Source organism: Lissotriton vulgaris, chromosome 7 (genome assembly GCF_964263255.1).
Source record: "Lissotriton vulgaris chromosome 7, aLisVul1.2, whole genome shotgun sequence".
Classification (NCBI taxonomy): Eukaryota; Metazoa; Chordata; class Amphibia; order Caudata; family Salamandridae; genus Lissotriton; species Lissotriton vulgaris.
In genome coordinates, this window is record NC_141695.1 from 685,958,640 (window position 1) to 685,979,867 (window position 21,228).

Consider the following 21,228-nt stretch of genomic DNA (forward strand, 5'->3'; position numbering starts at 1 on the left):
TTATATCCCCAAATAAGCACGCTGAGCCAAGGGTAACGATTATGTTACTTTAATCACAGAGCGCCGGGGCGAACGTCCGACGGGCTCGAAAGTCGCGGCTCTCTAAAATGGCTGCACTTCCGTTCCCGCCCGCGGCGCCTGCCCCGAGAACAACTAGACCTTCCACCAGAGCTACAACATACCTGCCAACTCACAGGTGCCACCGTGTGACACACGATATATGCCCCCAATGACGGTCTCCCGGTGAGGAGCCGATATCACACGGTGGCAAGGAAAACGAGCTGAAAACCACTATAAATAGTGGTTTTCCAGCTCGTTTTCCAAGGCTTTGAACTGATTCCATTAAGTCCATTAAGGGGTGTGAAAAGACCCCAGGCCATCGGCACCAGCCGCAGAAGGCTTTTTCATTTTTTTGGGAGGGGGGGCTTGGGGGCGGGTGGGGTTTAAAAGTGCTTCTTAGGTACTTCTCGGCCCGAGGCCCCGCTCCCTCCTCACACTGTGATATTGTTTTTCAAGTTGGCAGGTGTGCTACCACAAGGTCATTTACGGTAAACTCACACCTTGCGGTGGAATTTGATGTTCTTCCTGTACTCTTTCACCGGTTGCATACTTGCACATTCGAGTGTTTCATATTGGCATGGACTCGATGCCTTATTTCCGCTTATTTGTGCTCGTGAATTATTGTGCGCTTTTTTAGGCAGAAGGTCATAAAAAACATTTAAGCCGCTCGATTTTTTGTGAACGACTGCTCTGCTAAAATCGTCAGTGTGGATCTACTGCCCCCTAGTGTTTCCTGGGGCACGTGTTCCAAAGTCACCGTTTCGTACAAATAAATGTGCAGTCCACGATTGTTTTTAGTATCATTAAATTGTGTTGTTCTTAAACCTCTGGCCGGTGACGTTTTGAAAGCGGATTTTTTTTGTACTCGTGTAGTTGTTGATTAATTCTTTTTTTCAGAGTAGGGGAACAACTATTGGCACTCTTTGCATTTCTAGGGTCGAGCTGGACTACAGGGCAATCTGGCACTGCCCGAAGGGCTGGTGTCACAGATCATCAGTGTGTGGGCCGGTTTTTAGGAGTTTGTGGATCTGTTTTATGACCAGATGGCCTGTTTTTTTTAATGTTGATTTCATTGATATTACCACAAACCTTCCATACAGAAGGCACACATACATGCAGACGGTCATAAATTACAAAATACTCTTGGGGCGTGTTTTTATAATCTCAAAACTGGGCTGATTTGCACGTGTGGGCTAGTTTTGTAGCTGTCTGGTTTGCTACTAACAGGGGCCACATTTATTTTGGTTCCCGATGCGTATTTTTTATCACAGTCCGATGCTGTGCATGTCCTAATTTTAGTAATCAAAAAATTCAGCTGGGCACCTGGGGCCTCATTTATGAAAAGTGACGCATCGCTGCGTGAAAACAGCGATGCGTCACTTTTCACTGCGCACTCCTTGCGACACCAATGATGCGTCATATTTAATGTATAACGCATCATGTCGCAAGGACCTACAGATACGTCAGTATTTCTGACGTATCTGTAAGCGCAAAAGTGACGCATTGCTGGAGTGTGTCACAAAAGTGACGCAACTCCAGCAATGCGTCCTTTCACATGGGGAAAGCCCCATGTGAAAGGGCTTGCGTCAGTCTTACGCCTGCTGTGAGGCAGGCGCAAGATTTTGACGCAACAGCATCCTAAAAGTGACGCAGTGAAATCTCATAGATTTCACTGCGTCACTATTACGAGGCTTTTTGCGGGGGAACGCCCCCTCTGCATACGTTATACCTGACACAGGTATAATGTGGCGCAGGGGTTTAAAAAGTGACGCATCTACCTAGATGCGTCACTTTTTAAATATGGCGCAACAAGGCGCATATTTTACGCTGCTGGTGCGCCACAAAAAGTGACGCACCGGCGGCGCAAAACTGACGCAAGGCCTCATAAATAAGGGCCCTGGAATGGGTCCGTTCTTACCCCGTGTAATTAGTATTCACCTATGTTTATTGATCTATACCCCTTACATTTGGATCATATCGTTAAAGAATTAACTTTATGGTTCACAATAACGTACACCGAAGATCTATAAGTGAATACTGATCGGACAGGTTGGCAACATTTTTAATTCTGTGTAACCCAGCATTCAAATTCCCAGCATTTGTTCCTTTCCGCATCTTGTGCATCCCTGTGTGGTGTGCAACTGAATATTGTTTTTCCTCTGAGCCCCAACTGCGGCAGTGGAGTCCCTCCATTTTATGTGAGTAATAAGTTATCTGGATCAATACCGTTCAGTGATTAAGCTCTTAAATTCAGTTTGTGTTTCATCAACGGTGCTCTGAAGGAGAATATATATGTCCCTGCGTGAGCCAGCTCTCCCAAGAGTGTTAACCTCTCATAAAGGGTCAAGGACATATTAATGAGCTCGGAAAACAGATTCCATTTACAATCACTTAAATGATTAAAAGCTAAACATTTGTTACAGTGCAATGAATTCCACCCTTTACTGACTACCAAGGGGACTATCACATCCATAGGGTCTAGACGCAGTTTTTCCAGGACCGGATTGGTGCGGTTAGCTAGGAAAACATCGTAAATACGGTTGATTTTGATTCACAGTTGACATTTTATTTTATTTCGAATTTTTTTTGCTCACCAAAGATTTGTACGGGAATAGTATCTCTTTGCTGAAGTCATGTTTTATTAGGTTGTGCACTGAAAGGTTTTATCAATAAAACTGTATGTCTGTGCAAATATAGTGGTTATTTCAATTGAAAATGTGTTCTCTATAATGGCAGTGTAATACCACACCATGCATACTCCACTCTACGCCCCTTCACTCTATGTTGCTCCACTGTATGCCACTCCACTCTACGCTACTTCACTCCATGACACTCTGTGCCACTCTACACCACTCTACTCTATGCCATTATGTGCCACTATCCCACTCTATGACAATCTACCCTACTCCACTGTATGCCACTCTACTCTATGGCACTCCAGTCTATGTCACTCCACACTACTCTACTCTGCTCCACTCCACGATATGCTACTCTTCTCCATTCTATGCAACTCCACTCCATTCTACCCCAGTCTGCCTACCACCATTCCACTCTGGCACTCTATGACACTCCACTACATTCTACAACACTGTACTCTGTGACACTCTACTCCACTCTACTTTAAGTCCTTCCACTCTAAATCCCTCCATTCTACGACACTCCACTCTACAACACTGTAGTTCACTCTACACCACTTACTCCACTCTATGCCACTCTACTTCACTCCACTTTAATCCACTCTACGCCACCCTACTCTACTTCACTCCACAACACTCCACTCACTTTTAGCCATGCCGCACAGCATCCACACGGGTGTAAAACATGGCTAAAACACATTGGCAAAGCCTATAGCTCTTGCTTAGGTAAGACCTATTGGCTTTGGCAGTGCTTGTTTTTACATTTGTCAGGGGGTTATTCCATGGTTGCATGTTTCCTCAGATAGTAGGAAATGGAGAGAGATATTGTGTGTGTGTGAGTGAGAGAGAGAGAGAGAGAGAGAGAGAGAGAGAGAGAGAGAAAGAGAAAGAGAGAGAGAGACATGTCTGCCATTTGTAACGTGTTAGGAGCATCGCTGGAAGCCAAAAGGGTACCTTGTTCATGCCGACTTTAATCGAATGAGCTATCAGATTAGGATCTTTCTCAGTCGCAATAAAAGCAAAACATAGATAAACAAAGACGTACTGCATCTTTTTGAGCTCCTGGCATACATTTGTGAGTGTGGCATTCTGCAAAAGGCCATGCAAAGCTGACTAGTTCTTGGGAGATTCCCTGAGGCTAGGCCATTTGTGACGAGCGGACAGGTTTAAATGCTCCCTAATGAGGAAAGAGGATTAACTCATTTAAACTGCAATGTACACCAACATGAATACCCCAGCACTCCAGTGTGATCTTAGCCAACAGGCTGTAATCTAGGGAAACAAATGGTTCTTTTAGGGACTCTGACAAAGAAAAGTGTTACAGGTGAATGAAAAGTGTTACAGGTGGATGAGAAAGTGTTATAGGTGGATGAGATTACAGGTAGAATTTGGCAACTCCCATCAGACCTCATTAAGGCTGCTCAAGGGCCAGAGAAATTAAATACTGGGTAATTACTGGTTAACTGTTAGGCTTGAAACTTACATCTATCACAGGACAAACACCGTAGAATTTGTTTATTCAAACTTCCTCACTCCCAAGTTGATTAGGAGCTTTCTTTCCTGTGCTTCTGCTGGACTGAGGACCTGAATATAGGAACATGTATGTGATAGGGAACAGGTTTTGAAACATGTATGTGGGACAACACTTGGCAATACTAGCATAGAGGTGCACCAAAGCCCATGGCTGCTGCAGTGGCATGCCTTGTTGGACGCCACCAAGGTGATACTTATTTCAACTCCTCCAACATATAGGACTCAGTACTAACTTTTTTAATCTCATTAAACTTCTCTACACTGCCCCCTTAGCTAGAATACGAGTTAATGGCCTCCTATCCGATCCATTCCATGGAGCCTCTAGCAGCTAAACTGCGTCAATATCATGCTCACCGGGAATCCGGCTCCATGAGTGAGTAATTTTAGTCTCCACGTATGCGGACGATGTGGCGTTATATATCAGACAGCCCTGAGATAATTTACATTGTGTCATAAGATGTTGTCGATTTTGGAGGCCTCTCGGGAATAACAATGAACTGGACTAAGTTCTTTTTTCCCTAACTGATAAGACGGAACAGTTTGCATCTGAATTTGAATTGCAATGGGCAACGGAGCCAGTTCGATATTTGGGCATATGGCTAAGTCGCAAGACTGACGATCTATGTTCTGGCAACAAGACACGGAACCCCAGTCACTATGGACCAATGTTCCTACTGTTGCTCGCAATTTGAGGCACTGTCTCCCAGCTATAGATTGCGCCACATACATTTTAAATTCCTTCATAGATTACACCAGCCTCCCCTGCAGCTGAAACCCATGGGCCTTAAAGAGGAGGCACGCTGTGCAAGATGCTTGTCACCCCTGGCAACATTCCTACATCTGGCTTGGGAATGCCCTATGGTACTGGACTACTGGTGAGAGATATACTCTAAAATTTAGCAAATAAACCCCATTCACCCCGTTAATCAGTCTCCTAGTATATGTCAAAGATGTGCCTGTATCTTCCAGTCGTTTAATAGCTATGCTATTACTACTAGTCAAACGCCAACAAGCCAAACACTGGAGGAGGAAGGAGATTCCCAAGGTCACCGCATGGCTAAAGTATGCTACATACTGTCAGGAACAATTAGCTCAATAAACTGGGAACTGATGCCCATGCAAAGTCGCCCGAAAAACATTTGGGAACCGCTTCTATTTCACTTGTGATTGCAGGTTACCACATCCCCCTAGATCGTTACATGCACAAACATATCTCCATACTCTCACATCTACTCCTGGAGACAGGGTCAACGTTAGTCTACTACCGAATGACACAGTTTGGGCTACACCCTATAAAACAGATCCGAATTGACCAAGATATTCGTACCCTCCCCTCTCAGGATGATATATGTGACGAATATGTGTTAATGCTGGTTTAAGCTGCACTATTAAATTGACGCCTGCAATGCTCTTTATACTACAGATGATGTAAATGACAGCAACACTTATCTTCCCTCCCCCTCTTTTCCTCCCCCTTTTTTCTCTTTTTTCTACTCTGTTTACTGCTCTGTTGTTCATGAGAGGCATCTCTTGTAATATATTTTATACTTTTTCAAATGCATTAAAATAATAAAAGCCCAGGGCTGCTACTTCAAAGTGCAGTATTAGAACTGACTACGTATTAAACATTGGCACCACATGCCTTGACTCATGACAGGTGTTCAACTGGTACTGGTGACACAGCCAAAAATACAATGTGAAACTTAACCAAGATAGTCTAAAGCACTTGCAAAAGCACCCTACTAAGTTCATGGAAGGAAAGTGCAAATGTGTCAGATACTCACTTAAGTCATCCCAAATGTCAACTGTTCCCTCTCAGAACAATGTCATCAATGTCATGCTCTGCAGACATTTTCCCTGCAAGATCAGTCACACAATCTCAGCTGTGGAACCCAAATTAAATCTCATCCCACATAACTTGTTTCCACTACACTTAAATTTCCATTGCACAGCTAAACATCTGAGAACTTCTTGAAAGAAGCCCCCCGCACAGACCCTGCAGCTGCATAACCTTATTCAGGCTCTGAGAAGACTTCTTCCACTGAGAGATTTAATTTTACTGCAAGCATCTTCATAGAGGGTTCCAGTAGAGCTGATTTGACGTTGTTAAACTTACTTCAGACATTGCATGGGCCTTCTGAGCGGTTTGAGGTCCAGACCTTATAGGTCTAAAAGTAACAGCCCTCCTGTCTAGGTTCAATTCAGGGCAGTGAAACGCTGAACCAGGAACATATGTTCCTCAACAGTGACTTTCTGCTGATGAGGACTCGCATTTCTCTAAAGTGAATGGTTAAACTTCACCAGCGACCACTGTTCACAGTCGCCCCTTTTATGCCACTACCGTTTTGAAAAAGTTCATCTGACCATGGTGACCATTTAATCTCCCCTGTTCCTCAATGGGAATAAAAATCCTATCTCAGCTGTTGTTAAACTCCATCTTGTAGACACACGTTTTCTGAATTCTTGTGTTTTAAATGCATGGTACCAAGTAGATAATTGTATATTATATATTCACACTGCACTTTGTTGTAACCTGACGTTTTTACAAATTAACAAATATGTGCATTACCTGTTTCTTTTGCTCCCTTCTTTTCCACAGAACTGGTCCGGAATGAAGTGCCAATTCAAGCTGCTGCGCATGGCCGCCGCCCTCATTTGTAGTGAGTATTAAGCTTCTCTGAACACTGCGGTTTTGGAGTACGCATAGATGGGAAAAGGCACAAGGGCATTCAAGGTCCACTTTTTTGCAGTGCCACAGCTGTGGTCAGAGTTCAGAAGTGATCTATAGGAAGATAACAGTAAGTTTTAAAGGTGCCAGTCGTGTGCAGATGAAGGAGCAGCACTTTACTCCTGCCTCTTAGTAAGATGGTCAGAACAACCGGTAAACAGTCCTTGTTAGAGTAAATGTCAATAACATAGCAAAAAGTGACGTCACACTTGTAAGAATGCATCCCATCTACTCCAAAACATATTTCTCTATCGGAAGAATTTGGGAAGTTATCAGGCTATCAGATTAATAAGGAGAAAACGGAGATAATGGGCTGGAATAATAACATACACACACAGGGCGTAAAACAAAATGCGATACTTGGGAATTTATTTAACTCAAGCGCTAAAAAACATAACATCATTTAGTTGGCAGATTGTGGTCAAAGATATTAACAAAACCCTAACAAGATGGGAGAACCTGCCTTTAAACATTTATGGCCGTGTTAACCTTATGAAAATGACAATTCTTCCCAAATTGACCTTTTTATATAATTGCATCCCTTTATCATTTTCTCCAAAAGATATCAATACTTTACAGGGTAAGATCGGATCATTTATATGGGCTTGTAAGTCATCTAGAATAGCATGGAAAAAATTGAGAAGGGTTTAAAAATTGGAGGTTTAGCCCTTCCAGATCTACTATCATACTGTCATGCGTTTCACTTTAAAAACTTCAGGCTACTTGCGAATACGTTAGACGCATCATCACAGGGCCGCTTGTTTCAAGCTTTGTTAAATGACTTACCTTATGACCATGATTACTTTCTATTCAAGTTCGGAGACCAGAATTTTTTTTTAAAAATTCGTCTTAAGATACTGCAGACTGCACTTAAAAATTGGGGGTTCATCCGGAAGGTGTTCAATATTCCTTACTATCACACACACACCCCAATCTGGGATTCCCCGGGTACACCCCTATGTCTCCAAGATCAACTTTCACAACCCTTGAAAACAGCCGGACTACAAAAGTGGGGAGATCTTTGGGTAGATTCAGGCCTTATGAATTGGAATTCTTTAATACAACTCACAAATGGTCAGCTGACTAGGTTTAAATATTATCAACTATCAGCTTGGTGGTCAAGTCAGAACCTGCAACGGGAAAAAGACCCAGATATTCTTGATGCAGTTTGTAGAGGGGGGGAATGGATAAAAGAAGTATCGTTTTGGTATAAATCGATAATCAAGGATGAGGAGAACAAACTATACTTGGAGGTGATAAAATTATGGGAAAACAGTATAGCTGATCTTCCCGAAGAAGTTAGTAAAATATGGTCAGACTCCTTTTTCCTTTCTCAAAGGCTAATTAAACCAGCCAATTTAAGACGTAACCACCTATTCACAGCTTATAGAGTATATTGGACCCCGGCCAAATTGCACGAGATAACACAGAATAATTATTACTGTCCCCGTTGTAACCACAGTGCAGCTGACGATATCCATATTTGTTTGGACTGTCCAGCTATTCAGGACTACTGGAGAGCGATAATTGATTTTTTGGGTGATGTACTGTCAACAACTATTCTCCAGTATTGGGGTGTCTTTCATAGATTCACATGCTTGAATATTCCCCGTCGTCGGAGTGGGAGTCCCACGGTAAATAAAATAGCAATAAATGCTAAATATATAATAATATACAATAATATATATATATACATACTAAGGAAAAACCCAAAAAATGCATACAATAACCATCTGGTACCTAACCAAGAGTTTCCACATAGGAATGCATGGGGAAAAAGAAGTTCCAATGCAGCCTATCCTTGTCATTATGTTAGTCCAAACTGCAGCCAATCAGGCGCTAGCAGCCCTCTAGAACCTTCTCCTCAGAGCTCAAGCCCTCAGATTTTCTACCGCACGTCGTGTGTAAGGGAGTCTCCCTGAGCTCTGCTCAGTTTTCTTCTTCAAGTGTTCCAGTTTCTTCCATAATGTCTTCAAGTAAGAAGTCTCTCTTCAGAGCGTGTTCCTCATGTGGAAAGCTGAGATTATTTCATGATGACCCACACAGTAAGTGTATTTACTGCCTTTACCCGGACCATGAAGTGGGTACTTGTAAACTCTGTAGAAAATTCTCAGAGAAAACTCAAAAGGACAGAGAAGGCCGTTTACTTGTCTGGCTTCAGAGGCTTAAAGACAAAGATAATGTTATTTCTGACGCTGAAAGTCTTGGGTCAGGCCGTTCTCAAGCAGCTTCTAAACGTGGTAGTGTGCAGGAGGTGCCTTCACCATTTCTTAAAAAGAGGAAAGTTTCCCTCACAATGGCCCCTGCGGTGTCTTCACCTTTGCCTACCACGTCTGGGCCCACGAGACAAAGCTCTCAGGCTCCTTCTGCTTCAAAGTCCAGTTTCTCTGTGAGGAAAACGGATTTGCCGTCGACGGCGGGAGTTTCTACTCCGTCGACGAGGATGGCTGTCTCTGGTTCCAAATCGACGACGACAGTCACAACGACGATGGCCTCTGGATCGTCGTCGGCTTTAGCGTCGACGTCTTCATCGTCGATGAGAGTGGTTCTCAGCTCTAAGACTGTGTCTTCTGTGATTCCTATTTCATCGTCATCGACGAAAAGAGCTCACTCGTCGACGACCCGGTCGTCGTCGACTAGAAGTGTGAAGGCTTTGACTCCGTCTACGCTCTCGTCGACGAGCGCACCGTCGACGGCTATCCCGTCGACGAGGGGACCTGTTCCATCTGCTCCGTCGACGACCGTTCCGTCGACGAACGTTCCGTCGACGACCGCTTCGTCGACGATGACTCCGTCGACGATGATTCCGTCGACGATGACTCCGTCGACGAAGACATTGAAAGTGAAGGTTCGGTCGACGATGACTCCATCGATACCGTTAAAGACTGCTCCGTCGACGGTCTCCTCGTCGACGATGGCATCCAAATCGATCCCATCGCAGAAGTCAATTGATGTCATGCCGTCGACGCGTACGCAGGACACTATTTCGACACCGGCCTCTTCTTTTGCTACTATGCCTCTTTTGCCCTTGCAGTCCAGCAAACCACAGTTCGAGACTCTTACAGAGCAAGAGATGATTAATCCTCCATCTCCGCTGTTTGCGACTGATTCTGATCAGGAGTCTGATGGCCAAGCTCACAGTCTTTCGGACCTAAATATTAAGTGCCAAGACTTCAGTAATGACGAGGAAGATGTTTATGGCCAACATCAAACAACTCACACTCAGATTCCAACTGCGATGTTGCCTATCTCCATGATATCAAACCTCCAAAGTATGTTGGAAGACTACAATCGGCGTTTCCCACCAACGCCACAGGTTACAACGGTCCAATCAGTAATAAATCCAGTTTCTAACCCGGTTCTGGCTCCTCCTCAACCAGCGTCGCCTGTAACTGTTCACCGAACTACATCAGTTCGTGTTCACACTACCATCTATCCAGAGGATGATGATGACGAGAATCCTCCAGAGCGTGAAGATGGTGAAGTTTCTGAAGTAGATGAGGATGGTGAAGAACATTTGGCGGAGTGGGATGACTATCGTGCTCAAACACCATCTCCTTCTCAGGTGCCTGCAGCGGATTCTCCTCCAGTAGACATCGCGGGCTTCCACCAGTTAATGGATAGGGCAGCACAGCGATTCAAATTACCACGAGCACACCGAGAGGAAGATTGCTTCCTATACGATTTCAAAAACCAGCCCTTGAAACAGATCCACACAGTCCCGATTATAGATTTCATCTGGTCTGAAGGGGAGAAGATAATGAAGACGCCAAACTCTCTACCAGCACAGCTGCCAAGGTTAGAGAAGAAATACAAAGCTCCCATAGGATCTCCAGCATGCCTTACAGGTCAACCTAAGCCCGACTCTGTCGTCACGCAGGCAGCTCAACGGGGTTCAAAGAATCCGGCATCTACAATTACTGCTCCTCCGGACCGTGAGGGCCGTCGCCTGGATGCTATTGGGCGAAAATTTTCCTCCATGTCCTCTACAACAGTTCGAGTAGCCAACGCCATGGCCATTTTAGGCCGTTATGATCGTCAGGCTTGGGCTGATCTAGCCGCCTACATAGCGTTACTCCCAGATGTTTCCAAGGCAGAAGCACAGAAAATTCTGCAAGAAGGAGAGAGGACGGCAGAAGAACTTATAGATTGTGCAGTGGATGTAGCCTGCACCGGTTTTCGCCAGCTCGCTGGAGCAGCTGTTCTGCGTCGCCAGGGTTGGTTACGCTCGACTTCGTTTCGGCAGGAAGTTCAGGCACGAATCCTAGATATGCCATATGACGGCGAGTCATTATTTGGAGCGCATATTGATGAAGCGCTACAATCCATTAAAAAGGACACGGACACTGCACATGCTTTGGGTACCCTTCAGTTTAAGAAACAGCCCTTTCGGGGTGCTCGAGGACGTGGCACTACGTCCACTTTTCATGGAGAAAGCAGTCAATACCGGTCCTTCAACCAAGGTAACCAGCGTTACACCGGTAACCGCCAGCAGTCTTCCCGTCAGCAGCCTGCCAGAACTTACAGAGGGAAGTCTAATTTCAGAGGTCAATCCAACAAACGTCAATGACTCCTCTGTCGAACGGAGAATTGGAGGTCAAATCTCTCTGTTTGGTTCTCAATGGTCCTCCATTACTACGGACCGTTGGGCACTCGACATTGTGAAGAGAGGCCATGCATTGGAATTTGTCGAGGTACCTCCTCCAACGCCACCTTCCGGACCACCACCTCCGCACCTCAAAGAACTATTTCATCAGGTTCGCCTTCTCCTTCAAAAGGGTGCGGTGGAAGTTGTGCCAAAGTCGCAGAGAGGGAAGGGGTTTTATTCCCGTTTTTTCCTCGTCATCAAAAAGAACGGAGAATGGAGACCAATACTGGACTTGAGAGCACTCAATCATTATCTCAAGGACCAGACCTTCCGTATGCTCACGCTTACAGAGATCTTGCGTTTGCTCTCAGTCGGAGATTTCATGACTACCATCGATCTCCGGGACGCCTACTTCCATGTCCCAATTCTAGCGGCTCATCGCAAGTTCCTGCGCTTCAAGGTGGGGCACCTTCATTTCCAATTCAGGGTCCTTCCATTTGGCCTCCGTTCAGCCCCCCGAGTCTTTACAAAAATGTTGGCTCCGGTCATGGCTTTTCTTCGTCTTCAAGGCATCCAGATATTCCCATATCTCGACGACTGCCTTCTGAAATCACAATCCCGCGCACAACTTCTACATCATACTGCAATCTGCCAGACAGTATTCCGCTCCTTGGGTCTGTCCATCAATCTGGAGAAATCTCAATTGCAGCCAACAACTTGCAAAGATTTCCTAGGGGCAACGTTGGACACCACCCTGGCCAAAGCATTTGTCTCCCGGGAACGTCAACAGAGGATCCTCCGGCTAGTGTCGCTACTTCTCGCAAAGAAGTGCGTTTCAGTCCGCTTGTTGAAGTCTTTTTTGGGGATGGTTTCGTCATGCATCGCTCTTGTCCCTCATTGCCGACTACGAGCGCGACCTATCCAACAGGCTCTGGACAAGCAGTGGCGTCAGGTCACCGGTTCCTTCAACGATCAGGTCTCCATCACCATTCCGATGAAAAAGGCGCTCAAATGGTGGGCACAACCACACCAACTAGCAGCAGGCACGTCTTTTCTGTCCAACACCCCAGATCTAACACTGACGACGGATGCCTCCCTGGAGGGCTGGGGAGCTCACCTCCAAGACCTGTCCGTGAAAGGGAAATGGACCTTCCATCAAAAGACCTGGCACATCAACAAGTTGGAGCTGATGGCTATCTTTCTAGCCCTGAAATCATTTCAACCAGTGCTGCAGGGAGAGTCAGTTCTAATACAAACGGACAACACGACCTGCATGCATTATATAAACAAGCAGGGCGGAACGAAGTCTCCGGTGTTATCCCGCCTGGCAGAAGCGATTTGGGACTGGTCCATCAATCATCAAATCCAAATCACGGCAGTACATCTTCCGGGGTTGTCCAACCTCCTGGCGGACTCCCTAAGCAGATCTCGATCATCCAACCACGAGTGGGAACTCCACCAGCCAACACTCGATATGGTCTTTCACCGTTGGGGATTCCCTGCAATCGACCTCTTTGCGACTCCAGAGAACCGCAAATGCCCCGCTTACGCAAGCTGGCATCCCCACAAAGGGTCCCAAGGCAATGCCCTTCTGATGGATTGGTCGAATCTCTTCGCCTACGCTTTTCCTCCGATCCCTCTAGTGCCTCGCGTACTTTGGAAGATGCGGAGAGAGCCTTGTCGCATCCTTCTGATTGCCCCCAGGTGGCCACGACAGGCGTGGTTCTCAGAGCTGCTACTCCTGTCTCAATGCAAACCCATTCTTCTTCATCCTCGAATGGATCTTCTCTCCATGAACAGGGGTCAAATCTACCATCCGGACCCCTCTTCCCTGAGCTTGTCAGCCTGGAACCTGAGCACTGTGAATTTGCACATCTAAGCATCCCTCAAGAGTGTCGTAACATCCTCGCTCAGGCCAGGGCTCCATCAACTATAAAAACCTATAAGTTGAAGTGGAAACGCTTTTGCCACTGGTGTGCAGACGCCGGGGTACATCCTTTGCGTGCCACGCCCGCTGAGCTCCTCCCTTTCTTTCTCCATCTGGCTCAGTCGGGTTTGTCACATGCAACTTTAAGAGTTTTTCTGGCGGCAATCTCACGCTTCCGCCATGATGGCTCCGCCTCCTTATGCTCATCCAGATTGATACGTCAGTTCTTCAAAGGACTTCTTCGGACTTTTCCACCAGTTCGGCGTCCTCCTCCAGAGTGGCGCCTCAACATTGTCCTCTCACAATTAATGACTGCTCCGTTTGAGCCAATTCATAGCGCAGATCTCAAGTATGTCACCTGGAAGGTTGCGCTTTTACTTGCACTGACGTCCTCACGTCGAGTGAGTGACATGCATGCTTTCACGATTAAACAGCCATTTCTACAGTTCAAACCGGATTCTGTGCTTTTACGCACTAACCCTACTTTCCTTCCAAAAGTGCCGTCAGACTTCCATATTAATGAGCCTGTTATACTGAAGTCTTTCTTTGCCAATCCGCAATCACCTGCGGAACAACGCCTGCACTCTTTGGACATTAAAAGATGTTTAAAGTTCTACATCAGCAGAACGGCCCAGTTCCGAAAATCAGATCAGCTCTTCGTGGCCTATGGCCGTTTTCAAAAAGGGCGACCAGTCACCAAACCTACAGTAGCCCGCTGGGTGGCTTCGGCGATTGCTTTCTGCCATCAGAAAGCGGGAAAGCCTTTACAGTCTGCAGTGAGAGCCCACTCTACCAGGTCTGTGGCCTCTTCGACTGCACTCTTTGCCGGAGTTCCATTGCATCAGATTTGCAGAGCTGCCACGTGGTCCAGCAGGCACACGTTCACGAAGCACTACAATCTGGGTGCCATGGCCGAAGGGGATACCGCAGTGGGACAAGCTGTGCTCCGTAATCTTTTTCAATAAGGTGAGCCTCTGTTCTACCCTCCTCCTATGGTTTCCAGTCTTATGCATGTCTTCTCTATGTATACATATAGTTTTATAACTTCTGTGACATGGATTTATACCTGTTGATTTCAACCTTTTGTGTATACATTGCATCCTGGAAACTTTGTGTTCGGATACGGACTGCTTACTATTCTATATTCAAGCATGTGAATCTATGAAAGACACCCCAATACTGGAGAAGAACAATTGTTACTTACCTGTAAACAGGTGGTTCTCCAGTATTGGTGTCTTTCATAGATTCACATGCGACCCTCCCATCCTCCCCTCAGAGGCTCGCTTCTCCTCATAGACTCTGTGGTCACTCTTGTGCTACGAAAATCTGAGGGCTTGAGCTCTGAGGAGAAGGTTCTAGAGGGCTGCTAGCGCCTGATTGGCTGCAGTTTGGACTAACATAATGACAAGGATAGGCTGCATTGGAACTTCTTTTTCCCCATGCATTCCTATGTGGAAACTCTTGGTTAGGTACCAGATGGTTATTGTATGCATTTTTTGGGTTTTTCCTTAGTATGTATATATATATATTATTGTATATTATTATATATTTAGCATTTATTGCTATTTTATTTACCGTGGGACTCCCACTCCGACGACGGGGAATATTCAAGCATGTGAATCTATGAAAGACACCAATACTGGAGAACCACCTGTTTACAGGTAAGTAACAATTGTTCTTATATGTTCACCCAGACTTGTTTTCTTTGGTTTATTGAAAGACTATAACATCAATAGTCTAGATACTCAGTTTATCTTCTACGTAGTAGTCATTGCTAGGAGACAAATCTGTATGGAGTGGAAGTCAACAGCTCCCCCTAGATTTGCAGTATGTTTAAAATATATAATGGAAGTATGTAAGATGGACATGGTTGGGCATAATGAGAACACTGAGAATGTCTGGTCTAAATTGGTGGTCTGGCTAAACAAGTAAACGGTCCGATGATTATGCCAGAGGTTGTGTCGGTCCTGTCCTCCCCCTGGCTTAGGGCTCCCAAAATAGGCTAGGGGGAGTAGGATAAGGAAAACAGCCTACCTCTGGGACATCCCTGTTTGCTATGATACTGTTTCCAGGGCGGACTCGATAATACCAGTATAAGAGGCAACAGCGAGACCCATCTAGAGCATACGAATTCTGGTGGCATATATGAGGACAAAAAAAAAAGAACAACCGGTAAACAGTCCTTGTTAGAGTAAATGTCAATAACATAGCAAAAAGTGACGTCATACTTGTAAGAATGCATCCCATCTACTCCAAAACATATTGTCAGAGGTTCCAAGAGCCCCCTTTACAATAACCTCTAAACATTACTTGTTCCAAAGTAAGGTTGGCCAGACTGCAAACAGTATATAGTGATCAATCCTCTTATACCCTGGCCTCAGCGGCTGTCCGCTTGAATTTATTGTTCTGTGGGGCACTCAACCAACTTCTTATGTAGCCTTACATAGTGTAACAGGATATTTACAATCCACTCAAGTCTTGCAAAGGTGCAAGCACATGTGGAGCCTTGGAGGGGTATCTGATGTCCAAGGCAGAATGATAGCTAAGGAGATAAGATGCATATACGGTGATCACGTGATCAACCTTAAGACACAGACACAGGTTGTACCTGTAGAACCTCTCAAAGGATTTTGAAAAGTCGAGTATGTGAAAGAAGATACTGCAACATGATCGCCAGGGAGTCTGCAGGAATCAAACTGTTCGAATCTATATAGGGTTCTGAAGACTGTATAAACAAGCTGCTTATGTGATTTAGGATTTATGAAGAGTACGACTTAGAGCACGGTATGACAAACATCGAGCAGCTCTAACTTACGTACAATCATGGCAAAAGACAAAATGCAGGCCATGTCGATCAAGAAGTCCACCTCCCCCAATCCTAGCAGAGACAAGTCCTCTCTGTCACTACAAAAGAAGGGCCTCCTTTCTTCGCCACAGACCAAAGTTTTCTGCTTCACTTCACTGTTCCTCATTACAAAGTTGACAGGTCTCCTTTCGAGGCAGGATCCATCCATTCCAGACTGTAGAGACAAGTTCCTACCTTCCAACGTACAAAGATTAGACTCTTTTTTTCCTAAAGAACAAATCAGGCCTCCCCCTCTGCAAAGAGCAAAGCCCCTGTCCTTACTGCAGAGAAACGGTACAAAAGGGGGGTGGTAATGGACGGAGCATCTGAACCAATCAAACACTCACACCCAGTCAAAAGATCTGGGTTTAATCCATCACTGTTCTTCAGCCCACTCTGCCACCCCAGTTCAGACATGGCTATATGCAAATCAGTCTGACCCTGTGCCTCATGGGAACAGTCCAGCCCGAACTGCCAAGCCATGCCTTCCCTGGACCGGAAACAAGCTTCCGAGGACCGGTTTCTGGCATTCCAGCTGTCTTCAGCCCGGCTTGCTTGAATCCAGTGGCAAAGTGAGCAAGGGACTCACGTCTGAGCATACCCTGCCACACTTATGGTGGCCAAAAGCTGTACAAAAGGGGGGTGGTAATGGACGGAGCATCTGAACCAATCAAACACTCACACCCAGTCAAAAGATCTGGGTTTAATCCATCACTGTTCTTTAGCCCACTCTGCCACCCCAGTTCAGACATGGCTATATGCAAATCAGTCTGACCCTGTGCCTCATGGGAACAGTCCAGCCCGAACTGCCAAGCCATGCCTTCCCTGGACCGGAAACAAGCTTCTGAGGACCGGTTTCTGGCATTCCAGCTGTCTTCAGCCCGGCTTGCTTGAATCCAGTGGCAAAGTGAGCAAGGGACTCACGTCTGAGCATACCCTGCCACACTTATGGTGGCCAAAAGCTGTACAAAAGGGGGGTGGTAATGGACGGAGCATCTGAACCAATCAAACACTCACACCCAGTCAAAAGATCTGGGTTTAATCCATCACGTTATTTAGCCCACTCTGACAACCCAGTTCAGACATGGCTATATGCAAATCAGTCTGACCCTGTGCCTCATGGGAACAGTCAAATAAATAAATAAATTGTAAATTGTGTGTCTTGTAAAGCGCACTGCTACCCGCACCGCAGGCCTCGTAGCGCTATAGACCGCTGGGGAACCCATCCTGGCTTTCCCTGTGAGATAGTGTCTCCTGGGAGTCTCCAAGGTGAAACCAGGCATCCCCGGCGTTTGTGAGGGGCCGTTGTGGAGATGAGGCAAGCTTAATGCCCAGAGTTGCCGAGTGTGATCCCTGATTAGAGTAGGCACCGAGGCGAGAATTATCAAGTCCGCTGATCCTGGTCCAAGACCCTGCCGCGTCGGGAATCGAACCCTGGTCCCAGGCCGTTCTCTGCTCTCGGGTCTGCCGCCTCTAACCAGTGAGCCACACCACTCCACCACTCCAGCCCGAACTGCCAAGCCATGCCTTCCCTGGACCGGAAACAAGCTTCCGAGGGCCGGTTTCTGGCATTCCAGCCGTCTTCAGCCCGGCTTGCTTGAATCCAGTGGCAAAGTGAGCAAGGGACTCACATCTGAGCATACCCTGCCTCACTTATGGTGGCCAAAAGCGGTACAAAAGGGGGGTGGTAATGGACGGAGCATCTGAACCAATCAAACACTCACACCCAGTAAAAAGATCTGGGTTTAATCCATCACCGTTCTTTAGCCCACTCTGCCACCCCAGTTAAGACATGGCTATATGCAAATCAGTCTGACCCTGTGCCTCACCACCCCCTTTTGTACCGCTTACTGCAGAGAAAAGCACCCAGCTTCACCGATGCAAAGACCAAAAGCCTCTTTTTTCTGTTAAGACATAAGTGCCCCTTTTGACACTGTAAAGACCACAGCCCCATTGCCTCTCTACAGAGACAAGTGTTACATTTAATCATGGCAGAGACCAGGGCGACCTTCCCTCACCAAACAACCAAAGGCACCACCCACATACTCCCCAGACCAGAGTCAGGGATTTCAAATCCAGGGACCAGGCTGGAGAGAAGTCCTGCTATTATATGCCAAGGTCTGAGCATGTTTCATGTGGCAGACAGCAGCAGTACCTGAGTTCTTCTTGACTGGCCTCATTACACCCCTACCCTCATTTTGTTGATCTCAAAAGACATGATGAGTTTAGGAGTCCCAATGGGGGATTAGAGGAGATTCAAATAAAAAACGTATAAAATGAATATGTTTAAAGGAACGGGTTTCCATGAATGAATTCAAAATGTCTGGCTAACTAAAAACAATTGGTCCAATACATTGAAAATTTCCATCCAGGAATAATTTATGTTGGTGTTTTTTTGTGTTCCCTTCTGTTTATCACTCTTCATCACCTTGTGATGCTCTGTGCAGTGTTTGCCTTCAGTACGTCTGACAATCATGAGACTAAAGCATTCCCCTATCCATAGTTGTTCACCAGTTGTTTTCTTCCCCAACAACTATCCCCTCTCTATTATTTATCTTTGTTGCTACATTAAATCGGGGACCATACCCACTCTTTATCTCTCTCTATGGCTACTTTATACCTCTGGCTCCTCATCTTTTTTATTGTGTATAAACAGTTTCTCTGGATTTAACCTTATTCTTAATAAACAGACAAACCCAATATATATCAATGCAATTTTCTTGCAAATTCCTTTCTAATGTTTTCTTCTTAAACTTATCATTCCGAAGTTTTTACTTTTCCCACTTTTCCATTTTGAATCTTATCTCCTGCTGTGGACTGGGCTGTATGTGGGAGGTAGAGACAAAAGTTTGCAACAGCAAAATGTGTCTTTCTTTCTCAGTCCTGATGCCAGTGCAGCGAGGAATGAATGGGGCATCTAGGAAGACTGAGGGTGGTCAGATAACCAGTGTCATCCTTCTCCTCTAACTTCATCATGGTTTCTTGATACAGATGAAATCACCTCCCTCAATTTAGCATCTTTTTTTATTTCAGCTGTTCACATTTAATGTTATATACCTCTGTATCAGTCCTCCTTAAATATTGCTGGCAAAACATTTTACATAAGAATAAAATTATCCAAAATGTTTTGTTAACTTAGTTTCTCTCCCCTTGCACTTTTTTCCTGCCACACTTTTTAGAGGTATAATGTGCCGCAGCAGGAGGAATCATTTGCTTCTCTATTGGGTCCTTCAATAGTCAAAGCCAATTAGAGATTGAGGTAAAATCGAGAAAATTCAGTGCAGCACAAACATGGGTCATAAAGCGCACACACCTGCTCTGTGTCTAGTGGTGGTGATGCCTACCATGGTGGTGGAATGGCCTTAAGCTTCAAGGGCATTCTAGGGCATCACAGTTGCAACACATCGCACTCCCAAAAAACTCCTCTTATTCGAAGAGTGTTACTGCTACAGAGCAGTGTAGTGATAGATCTGTGTGTGGGTCGAGGTAAGCATCCTCCGAGGTTTGCCCTGTGCTATATATCGACAGGATGGGAGTGCAGTGAGGACATTGCAGCTTCACACTGAATGTGTACAATAGCAGTACAGAGACTCCAGGGGCTCAAGAGCACCTTTGCTGCCATCTGTAGACTTTGCCTCCTAAGAAACACTGCTGAAGTGAAATGCAATTGCTTGTTTTGACCTCCTTTTGTTTTTCTTGCAGTGAGCTTTGAGTTTGGAAGAGCAGTGTGGCTAAGATTCCACCCATCGGCGTACCCTCCATGCCCGTACCCGAGCTTTGTGGCCCACCTGGGCGGTGTGCTGGTGGGCGTCACACTGGGCGTGGTCATCCTGAGGAACTATGAGCAGCGCCTGCAAGACCAGTCCCTCTGGTGGATCTTCAGCTCAAGCTACATATTCTTTATACTGTTTGCCATTTTCTGGAATGTCTTTGCCTACAGTCTGCTGGACCTGAAGCTGCCTCCGCCACCCTAGGAGCCCAAAAGCAAGACGTCTGAATGTTGAAGTTTCATCTATTATCTACACACAAAAACTTTGAAATAAGCTATTATTTTCTATGAAATATTCCATGAATCAGCTAAAAAATATGCACAAGTTATGAAAAGAATGCACAATCTATCTCTTAAACTATGCGAAAATGGATGTTGAAGAACCCAGCCTGACTCAGCCATCCAGCCTGGAGACATTTTGCTCACAAACCACAGATGCATCACCAGCCCATGACGGGATGTGCAGTCTCATCCCCGATTGCTGACTTTATTTTAGTATTAAAAAGAAATATGTATTTTCTGATGTACAGGACCAAGGAAAATCTTATCCAACAAGCAAAAAACACTCAGATTTAGTAAGCAGAATGCTCACAATTCAGCAGTGCCAACTTGATGGTGTAACTATGTTAGTGTTTGACCAAATATTTAATTTATTTGTCAGATTCCTGCCGAATTCCTGCAATTAAATGAGTTCAATGGAAAGATTCGATCCAAGAAGAAAAACAATAACTTCCCCATTATATGACTCCACAGCACTAACTTGCGGATATTCTTCGATATTTGCCTCAGCACCATGTAACAATGTCCAGTTCGGAGTTGGTCCAGCTAATTGGGACCCCAGTGGATCTGTTGGGTGCCCAGAATAAGTTTGGCGAGAGACTTGAGCTGCTTCTAAGTGTGGTATAACTATCCACTTTCCCCAGCCATGTGCCCCTTGCTCCTGTCCCTTATATGCCACAGCACACCAAATACCAGTTCACTTGTCAAGGGAGGATGTAGAAGTCCTTCTCTGGGTCTATCAATGATGCTTCCCATAAGCTGATGGGTGGCTAGACATGGACGTGCTGAACATGGGAGTACTGCTGGGTGAATCCCCTCTTAATGCTGCATCTGCTGCCCTCGTGCATCCATCATTGGCATCT

General features: G+C 45.6%; 1 protein-coding gene across 1 annotated transcript in view; it reads left to right on the top strand.

Annotated features, from left to right (window-relative positions):
* Positions 1-20,779, top strand: part of RHBDL3 (rhomboid like 3) — a 607,196-nt gene extending 586,417 nt beyond the window's left edge. Inside the window, exons 8-9 of the mRNA XM_086930901.1 lie at positions 6,829-6,889; positions 20,020-20,779. Coding sequence (XP_086787027.1) covers positions 6,829-6,889; positions 20,020-20,291 — 333 coding nt within the window. The 3' untranslated portion in view covers positions 20,292-20,779. The remainder of the gene's footprint in view (positions 1-6,828; positions 6,890-20,019) is intronic.
* The last annotated feature ends 449 nt before the right edge of the window (positions 20,780-21,228 follow it).